The sequence below is a fragment of the Molossus molossus genome, unplaced genomic scaffold (assembly GCF_014108415.1).
Source record: "Molossus molossus isolate mMolMol1 unplaced genomic scaffold, mMolMol1.p scaffold_m16_p_13, whole genome shotgun sequence".
NCBI classification, from domain to species: domain Eukaryota; kingdom Metazoa; phylum Chordata; class Mammalia; order Chiroptera; family Molossidae; genus Molossus; species Molossus molossus.
Genome location: NW_023425348.1, coordinates 86240525 through 86250971, shown reverse-complemented (window position 1 = coordinate 86250971; position 10447 = coordinate 86240525). Strand labels below are relative to the sequence as shown.

The window sequence follows — 10447 nt, the reverse complement described above, 5'->3', positions numbered from 1 at the left end:
ATAAATAAAATCTTAAAAATTATGCTACCAGGCACATCATTATTTGTTTTATATGATGTAAACAGGTAGAAAAATTCAAGTTCTAAGTGCATGGGCTTTGGATTACAAAATATAAAAGTGTGAACTTTGATTCTGACCTCTACTAATCAGGTTATTTTGGTCACTATTAAGCTCCCCAGGCCTTAACCTTCTCACCTATAAAATGGGCACAATAGCATCTATCTAACAGGATTAAAGGTGATTACATAATGAAAAGGTCTGGCATGTATCTTCCACATAGTATGTTCTCAATATACATTAGTTTCCTATTTTTATATTGTTAGGGCGCAGGGCAGGATGCCCCCAGATATCCCACAATGGCATATTGATTATTTCAAACTAAAGTGATTTGAGAAGCGGCAGGAATGGGAGGAGCTCTCTTTCTCTCCTCTGTCTCTCCAAATGCAGGAAATAAATCTCTGTGTAATAGGTGACCTCTCTCCCCTTGAGGACTGAGACAACCTCATCACAACAGTTAAAAAAATCCAGAGTGCAGATTAACTAATAAAGGCTTTTTGAAGTTCAGTTGGGCTTTTAACATAGGTGTTTTGGCCTTTGCATTTGGGACTTGTCCTATTTTATTGATATTGATTTTTAAAAAGTAGAAGAATGAGCTAAATTAATGTTAGTGTTGATATAATAATACATTCTTAAAAGAATAACTATTATTTTCTAATCATTTATCTTCCCTAATGGATGCATTATTAACAATTCTGGTTAGTTTAGGGTTCTGATTACTTGCAATCTTATTAGATTCTAGTTGAGCAATCATTCTTCTATTTTTAAAATATGAGTGGCCTTTGGAAAAAAAACACTTGGAGAATCTATCTTCATAAACAAAAAGATTATAGTTGTATGCATATGATTATATGTGTACAAATAAATATAAAACACTTATACTAAAACAAAATCCAGAGTCAGAGTCGAGAAGGTCCATATAAATACACCTCTATCTTTTACTAATTTACTACCTAAACCCAACATTACTTAGATTCCTTTCTAATGAGCACTAACGTTGTCCTGTCAATCTTTCAGCAATTTATTGTCTCTTTGTCTAAAAAAGTATAAAAAGGCACCTAGCTTGATCATTTCCTTGAGCCTCATTTTATGATCTGAGCATCATACTGTGATTCTCCCAGGAGAACGTATTAAATTATTTTTTCTCCTGTTGATCTAGTCTTGCGTCAATGTTATTATTTTATTGTTAGTCCAGCTGTAAGAACTAGAGACTGGTATAGAGGAGAGCTCTCCCCCTTTCTGACAATAACACCCCCAAATTCCTCTTATACACCTGAGTTTCATTGTCTTCTCTTCTTTAATCACCAGGGTATGTTCAAGTTGACCTCTATGGAGAACAGCACAGAAATAACAGCGTTCATCCTTTTGGGATTAACAGATGACCCCAGTCTTCAGGTTCCCCTCCTCCTGGTATTTTTGCTCATCTACATCATCACTCTGGTCGGGAATGGAGGGATGATGGTGATCATCCACTCAGACTCCCGCCTCCACACTCCGATGTACTTCTTCCTCAGCAACCTGTCCTTTGTAGACCTGGGTTACTCATCAGCCGTAGCTCCTAAGGTGGTGGCTGCGTTGCAGTCAGGGAACAAAGCCATCTCCTACAATGGATGTGCTGCCCAGTTATTTTTCTTTGTGGGTTTTGCCACTGTCGAGTCCTACCTCCTGGCCTCCATGGCCTATGACCGCCATGCAGCCATCTGTCGGCCTCTTCACTATACCAGCACCATGACCACTGGTGTGTGCGCCCTCCTGACAAGTGGCTCCTACGTCTGTGGCTTCCTCAATGCTTCCATCCACACGGCAGACACCTTCAGACTCCCCTTCTGTGATTCTAATGAGATTAATCACTTTTTCTGTGACATACCCCCACTCCTGGCTCTCTCGTGCTCCCACGAGCACATCAGCGAATTGATTGTCTTCTGTGTCGTCGGCTTCAATGTTTTTTTCACCCTCTTGGTCATCCTCATCTCTTACCTCTTCATATCCATGACCATTCAAAGGATTCGTTCTGCTGAAGGACGGAAGAAAGCCTTCTCTACGTGCGGGTCCCATCTCACGGCGGTGTCCATTTTCTACGGCTCAGTCATCTTCATGTACTTACAGCCCGGCTCCAGCCAGTCTGTGGACATGGGCAAAACAGCCTCTGTGTTCTACACGGTGGTGATTCCCATGCTGAACCCCTTCATCTACAGCCTTAGAAACAGAGAAGTGAAAAATGCTCTCTGGAAAATACTCAACAAACTTTATCCCCAATCTGTAGGAGTGAGAAGGAAGTAGGCAGGTGACTAAGGGATGCACCTTCCCTCAGACCTAGATGCCTTCATGACTTTCGAGGTTTGGCAGATGTCAGTTCTTTCTTCTCCAAAAACAGTGGTTACTTTTGCTATGACGAGAAGTTGCAACACAGCACTTTGAAAATGTCTGCCTCAGGCAGACAATCTTATATTTGGTGAATGGCAGCATGGGACGTTTATATCCTTCTTGCATTTGTTTCTTGACACAGTTTAAAGCGAAAGATGGAAACATACATGGAATGTACTGTATTTCCCCTTTCTATTTTTAATGGGAGGGAATTTCCACTCACTATTAAAATTTGGTGTCAGCTTCACATTTCCTTTCATAATATTTATCAATTGGAATGCATAGAGTGATGCTTTTCATTTCTTTGATCCAAGGATTTGAAAGTAAAGTTTCTAATGCTGACAAAATGTTTCAACACTTTTAATAATGACTTAAAGAAGGTTGTAATTTACAGAACAGAACCAAGAGTCAGGTGACCCAGTGTGAAAGCCTTCCAACCCCCCCCCCCCCTTCTCACCTTCTGCCCCACCCACAGGCCACTCTCACTCAACAGTTGTGCATTGTTGCATTCTCCAGCTCCTTCCATTGACATATTGGGGCAACCTTGGTAGAAAACAATAAGCCACCTTGTGTATGTGACAGTTTTGGCGGACGGATTGTTTAAACTTTAACCTGAATAAACATACCTTTCTTTAAAGGGCCTGCATTTTGGGCTGTGCTTTTGGCTTTTTTTCTAACATAATCACCAAAACTTGCAGAGAAGATTTGGAAAAAAAAAGCATTTCCCCCCAAGGGTTATGAAAGAGGATATTTGTCTTCTGAATTAAATGCTCGCATTTCTCAGCACCCTGAAGTTTGGTGACTATTGTGAACTCACATAATAGCTCTCTGTGCCCTCTTGGCTTCTGTTTTTTTCAATATTCTGTTCACCTCTGGATTCCTGTTGCTTCCTGATGTTCTGTAATTAGATGCTCCGAGAATAAAAATAAAAACAGCCTGTGGAAATTGACTTCTTAAGATAGGAATGGCACGCTGACGCACAGAGCAAGTCCACTGTCAGGTCTTGTTTCATGTGCCGGAGGGTGTGAGCGAATGTGTGTGCGTGGGCAGGGAGCAGAGATTAATTTAACTTCTCACATATCAACTGCTTGCTGGTGTTTATAGCTACAATTAGTCTAAGTCATCCCATATTTCATGATCACATCCCCAAAAATGAATATTTATTTTAACTGTGAAAAACAAACCTCAGTGGGCTAAATCAAGGAAGTTAGGTTGGAGATGATCAAATTCCATTAGGCACAGGGCAGTGTCTGCCTGAGAAGGGCTGGCCATGAGTCTTGTGGAGAGAGGAGCAAAGAAAGAATTATTTTGGAACATGAGGCTGACCTATAGGAGAAATTTTCTCTGGCATCTGGCCACCGTCTCCTAAGAGATCAGGAGCTTCTCCTGGACCCCAGGCTGTGACAGCCTAGACCTGCCTCATCTACTTTCCCGCTTTTCCCTTCAACAGTGAAACGTATCCAGCAACACACATGGAAGAACAACTTAGAAAGGCCAGAATCCACTTCATGAAAGAATCCTTCTCAGCAACTTCTAGAAGTTACAAAGTTCAAGAGTACCCAAATTCTGAGATTTGGGAAGCAGCTATCCAAGTACTGAGTGCATTCTAGTCTTAGCTCTGTTTCTTTTTCTATTTGGTTGATATAAATTATTTCTTTTCCTCTTCTTCCGGCTCCTCCCCTTCTACTTCCTCTATTTCCTTCTCCTCCTCTTTCTTTTCCTTTCCTCCTCAATCTCTTTCCATCTTCAGCCCGAACAAGAACTTTCCTCATCACTAAGCCATTACATTTCTATAAGACATTAAGTCTATAGTTTGCATATTATAATTGACATTACATGGTAAGGTGTGTTTCCAGGCATGTTTCTTTCTGCCTCTTTTAGTTTAGGCAGAAACGTATGTGGATCTTCTAAGAGGTAAAGTCCTAATGCCTACATATTCCTATTTTCCGTTGAAGTCATCCCAAAATCATGTTACACTTGACTGCAAATGGGTATAAAAGAGTATTAGCTCTGGTATCAATCCTTACGCTTCACATCAGTTGTGTGACCTCAAAAAGTCATTTAATCTCTTTGAACTCAACATGCAGGACAAACTGTGAAGATACATGAAATAAAGCATGTGAACAAGTTCATCATAACGAATGCATATTTGATACAGCTGAGATTCGTGGACTAGCTCTCACGTATCTGCCTTGTACTGATCACTTTTGGCCCCTGAGCACCCTCACTCTCTCCACCCCATCCAAATCCAAGCCTTTATTTTTATTTGTGGTTTAACTTCCTTTCCCCAGCCTCCCAGGTCTGCAGCAGACACATTTCAAGCTAACACCACATGAGGATGCATTTATAGAACCTACTCAAAAGGAGACGTCTTGTCGCCAGCAAGATGTCAATTTACAGAATGCACATTCCTGTGGGGAGCTTTTTCACTTCCACATGGGAAATCTGTCAAATGGAGACCAAATGCCCACTTGGCTATTAACAATACCACCCTCTCCTTGCAGGAATGGTCTGATGAGTGAGAGACACTGTGAGTAAGGCCTGTAGATCAAGGTAATGCAGTGAGAGCAGAGGAAGACCTCATTTCTGAAATGTCCAAACACAGAATATGAAAACACATAAATCAGTACAATTATTTATATCAGGATAGATAATCCTTTGGAAAAAGGATTACTAATTAAATTATTCTAAATGGAAGGCTCTCGCTGTGCATTAGATGATTTGTTTAGCTTTATGTACAGGAAAATAAAAATTAAAATATGAGAAGTTCTTGACAGGTGAAGCTAGCATTACAGAGACATAACTCTTCAGCTCTCAAAAAACCTTTAAAAGTAATCTAAACCAAGCCTCTGATTTTATCATGAAAAACCCTGATTCTCACAGTTTAACTTGCTTAAATCCACAGACAACCACATCTTACTTGATTCTTCCTCATACTTTAAATTCTAGAAATTTCTTGATGTGTCTATAGACAGTTTTGCATTTTTACTTTCATTTATTCACCATGACACAGATTTTTGTGTTTGAATTTTGCAGCTGGGGAAACCAAAGCTTTGTGAAGTTAACTTGCCTGCCTACTGCTAACAAGAGGAGCCAAGAGTTGAACATAAGTCTTGCCTTCTCTGCCCAATTCTCTGAGAAAAGAAAAGTAGCTTTATGTTATAGTAAATTTCAAAGAGGACTTATTTGATGTATAAATCATTTACAGACACTCTTTCATGATCAGTTCCTGCTGTGTGGAAAGGTGCTGTGGAGAATACAAATATAAGACTATAAGATGTAATTCTTACTTCAACAAAGCAAATCCTCCTGCTTATACAGTGACTGATGTAATGCACTTGGAGATTAATGACTCAATGTTCAATAACTTTGTCAGCAGGAATTTTTCTTATACTCTATGGAACACGCTGGACCAGGAAATACTTGCTTTCGTCTTGGTAGCTGGCATTGGTTCTTTGAATGCTGTATACCACAGAGATAGCCAAGTTCCAGACAGTGTTTCCTGGGCACAAGCTGCAGGGTATAAGATCTGTGAAGGAACCATGTGATACACGACATTGTTCTTGCTTCAGGAGCAGCATGCAAGCAGTGCAGTGAAACAAGGCACGTACATCAAGATAGGCCACAATTCAAGGCATTCGTGGTCTTTGTCAAGTGAGTAAAATAGAAAATAATAATTAGAACTTTTCAGAAATGAGAAAGAATCCTGTGGACAGGGAAAGCTCCCGGGTGGAAGTTGAGCCGGATTTTGAAGGAATAATGTAAAAAGAACCCAGAATTACACTATAGGAGACTTAGCTTCTAGTAAAAACTCAGCCACTTACCACCATCTGTAAGACTGGCATATGCCATTTATCTTGGAGTGAATTTCTTCATCATCAAAGTGGAGATAATAGCACCAGCCACACCTTGCTCAAGGATATTATGAGGATCAAATAAGATAATGGGTGGGAAAACATTTTAAAAACTGTTAATCTTTCTAAATAGTATTGCCACTGGTAATTATAAGCAGAGCTGAGTGGGGAGCTTCTGACCAATAGGGACCCATCTGAACCCAGGTTTGTACATGGGATTGAACATCACAGCAGTTTCTGTTGGCTGGAGCTTGTAAGAAAAGTAAACGACTCAGATTAGAAGTAAGTGAACCACCAAATCCTCAGTCCATTACTTCTATGGGCAAATAGGACTTCTTCCACTGAACTGGATGAAGAGCCTGGGCCTTTGAGAACAAATGAGTTCTTACAGAGAAATGACCCTTTGATAGAGGAATTTCTTTTTTTTTTTTTTTTTATCCTCACCCGAGGACATTTTTCCATTTTTTGTTCAGACAGAGTGGGAGGGAGAGAGAGGAAGAGAGAGAAACATCGATGTGAAGGGACACATCGAGTGGCTGCCACCCGCACGACCAACCAGGGCCGGAGACAAACTGCAACCGAGGTACGTGCCCTTAGCGGGAACCGAACCCGGGTCTCTCTGTACCGCAGGCCGACGCTCTAACCGCTGAGCCAAACCGGCCAGGGCTGATAGAGGAATTTCTGTAGAATCCCATAACTCAGCTATCCAGAGCCAAGCCCAAGAACTTTACCTCCAGTCCATAACATGGGATTTCTCAGTTGTTGGTTTGTGATTTTTTTAAATAAGGTATCTGTATTGGGGGTGGAGGTGGGGGATAAAATTGTAGCATATCAAACCAGCAACAAGTTAATGTATACACACGTAAGATATATATATATATATATATAAACATCTTTCTACAAATCAATGAGAAAAAGACAGATAACCCAATAGAAAAATGGCTTATCTCTAATTTGGGGTAATGATGGGCAAAGTTAATGTGAATGAACATTTGGCACATATCTCAGTGGGCATATGCATTCATTCCTATAGCGTACATATATCTTAAGGTGGAACAGTTGAATTATAGGCTATATACATTTTCAACTTTACTGTATAATGTGACAGTATTTTTCAAAGTGGTTGTACACATTCCTACCCCGATCAACAATGTGTGAGAGTTCCCACTGACAACACTTGCTATACTAGGCTTTTAAATCATGCCAATTTGGAGAGTCCTTGGTGATTTTTATTACTGTCTTATCTTGCATTGCCTTGACTATTAATAAAATTAAACGAACCTTTGTGAGGTGCTTAAAAAATCTTTCAGCCATTTTTCTATTGTGTGAAAATAAAGAAAACCACAAACTGATACCAACAGAATGTATGGCAATGGGTATATACAGAGGCTTCTGCTCTGTTCCTGACTTGTATGGTGGATACACTGTATATTGGTGTTTGTAATTATTATTAAACTTTGTAATTATTATTAAACTTAATCTAGATGTTTTATGATCTATATCTATCTCACAATAATAATGTTTAAAAAAGATAAATCAAACATAGCTCCTATATTCAGAGTTTGTATAAATTTCTGTTATGCACTTTCTGCATAAGATGTTTTTAACAATACAAATGGTAAAAAAGATATACATAACAGAGTTCCTATATTTAAGAAACTTATAGTATAAACTAGAGATAGCATGTACATATAAATAATTTTAATTCCATGTAGAAAATGATTAAAAAAAAACAATCAGAGATACATATAAAATGCTATGATATAATAGAGAAAGAATAGATCCCAGGGTGTGGAATTAAAGAAGATAACATTTGTTCTAGACAAGAAAGATAGGTTTAGTGAAATGCAAAGGAAGCTATGTAAATGTATTAGGCAAACAGTGTCCTGTTTGTCTGGCATGTAATACTCACAAAAAGAAATAACGGAAAATAAGTTTGAAATGCTATAAGTTGGTACCCAACCAGTGGAGAATATTCTCTTTCAGATTACGATTTTCAAATTTAAACTACAGATTCAAAGTCCACTGGGAAACTCTGGACATCATGCAGATGTCATGGCTAAAGGCAGAATTTCATCTGCTGTAGGAGAACATTGGGAATGGTTTTGCTTATATACCTATGTTAAGGTAAAACATTTGTTGCTTCAGTAAAATAGCTCAGCATTTTATGTGTGAGCACATATCCTTCTAAAAAGTTATTTGAGCATCAGTTTTAGCAGACAGGTCATTTTTTGATGTATCCAGAATTTATTTTCCTTCTTAAAAAGATCAACTTCCTTGGAGAATGATCTCATAATCATTGTTGATGGGAAAATAATTCTGCAAGCCCCCCCCCAAGTCTATGGAAACCCAGGCAAGGAGAGACTTTCTTTTCCTGCACCTTCTAGAGGGATCCCTATAGACAAATGCAGAGTGACACAGAGGGTCACATAGGAGTCATAAGCTATGATGCCAACAACCAGTTCTCACTTCCCCAAGTTTAAATCTGAAGCAAGCAACACAAGGACAACCCTAGGACTTGGAGCTCATTTACCCCAATGATGGGATTCTAGACGGGCCATTCTGATGGTTTCTTTGCTGCTGATGTTTATGCCCTTGGTTCTTACCTCGTGCTGTTTCCCTTTGAGTCTGTGAACCTCTTGATATCCTTTCAATTACCTCCTGTTTTGTTTTTTTTTTCTTTCTTCATATTAACCTGAGTTGGTCTCTGTCAGAAAACATAACTGATGTATCTACCATGTGAAAGTTGCTCCTCCAAGGACGGTGTTGTGAACAAGAGACAAGTCCCTGTCCTCCAAAATATTGAAAAACAGAGTCGACATGTCAAGTGCTAAAACAATAGAATTAAAAAAACTCTCAATAGCACAAGAGATGCCTGCAAGCATTTCAACTAGCACGTTGGAAGGAAAATGAATGGTGTGGAGAAAGCATTGCCACACATTTTACCTTACCAACAGAAGGAGAAGTCATCACCAAGTCGCCCATTTTGTAATCACTTTTTTCTTGCTAACAATGCTGAAAAAGACCTGGCATTCTTGGTACATAGCTGTGAGAGAGATCTTAGGGCTATTTTTGTTCCACCACCACTTGTTACAGACAAGGAAGTTGAGGCCGGGGGAGGGGAAGTGGCCGAGCAGACCTCGATCTCGTGTCATGTTCCGCCACGGCAGACCACAGCACACCCCACGGCTACCCTGGCTGGTGGCCACAACCCATTTCGTGCTTGCTTCTCCCTGGATGTGTCTGGTAGACTCACCCTTTGTTTTTATAAACACATTACTCATTTTCTCCTCAGACACTGATCATCTTATACCTGGGTGACATGTTGGCCTGGCTATACCTGGAGAGCCAATATGTTGTCTTTCAAGTTAATTGCAGCAACCTCTTTTCTTTAAACTTCGTGTTAGCCAGTCTTTACATTTCCCTTCTTCAATTTCAAGCATCTCTTATGTCAATAATGATGTCTTCTGCAGTGGATGCCATCTGCTGCCTGGATGTCATAGCTAAACTTCCTCCAGAAATGGCCTTCAGCTGAAGGGAGTCACCTCACCCAATGTAACTCACCTCCAACACTGGTCATTGAGGGGATACAAAGGCTTGGCCCCCTGTCCTGTCTCCTTGAGACAGCTCCTGAGAACCATCCCAGACAAAGAGTTTCCTTGGCTGAGGCCTTTGTTGGGACAGAGTCACAGACCAGCTTCTTGCTCTCTCCGATTCTGCTGCCATTTCTCCCTCACAGGTGCTATTTCCAAGGGCGTTCCCCAGTGAGCCACCTGTACGCAAATCCCAGCCTCAGAGCAATATGATCTAATGTCTCCTCACCCACTCTCAACCCTGCAAGAACTTCTGATGGCCAGATAGAACTGAGATTTTTTTCTTTTACTTTCTTCAGAACTGATTTGTGTTGCTGACAATCTCAGAGATAAAACCCTCAATTCCCAGACTTGTTTTCTGAAGCACACAGAAAATATAGCCCTGAGGTTAGTGTACACAATATTCACATTTCTCAGAGAAGTAGAGACCACCCCTTCCTCTCCCCAAATTTTTTCTGAGGGGTTTCTCTGAGCTTGCAGCACTGCTGGGCACTCTCATGTTGTTGTGTCTCAGAATTAATCTGCTAACATTTAATTAATGATCTTAGCTTTATAGTTAATAAAATTATGGATCTGAGA

At 40.0% G+C, this 10447-nt stretch overlaps 1 protein-coding gene across 1 annotated transcript; it reads left to right on the top strand.

Moving 5' to 3' along the window:
• The first annotated feature begins 1284 nt into the window (after positions 1-1284).
• Positions 1285-2337, top strand: LOC118628453 (olfactory receptor 5B21). The gene has a single exon (XM_036259428.1). It carries the CDS (start codon positions 1369-1371, stop codon positions 2335-2337), a length of 969 nt encoding a protein of 322 aa, XP_036115321.1. The 5' UTR covers positions 1285-1368.
• The last annotated feature ends 8110 nt before the right edge of the window (positions 2338-10447 follow it).

Coding starts and splice junctions, on each gene's coding strand:
- LOC118628453 (XM_036259428.1), top strand. CDS start 1,369: ATGTTCAAGTTGACCTCTATGGAGAACAGCACAGAAATAACAGCGTTC.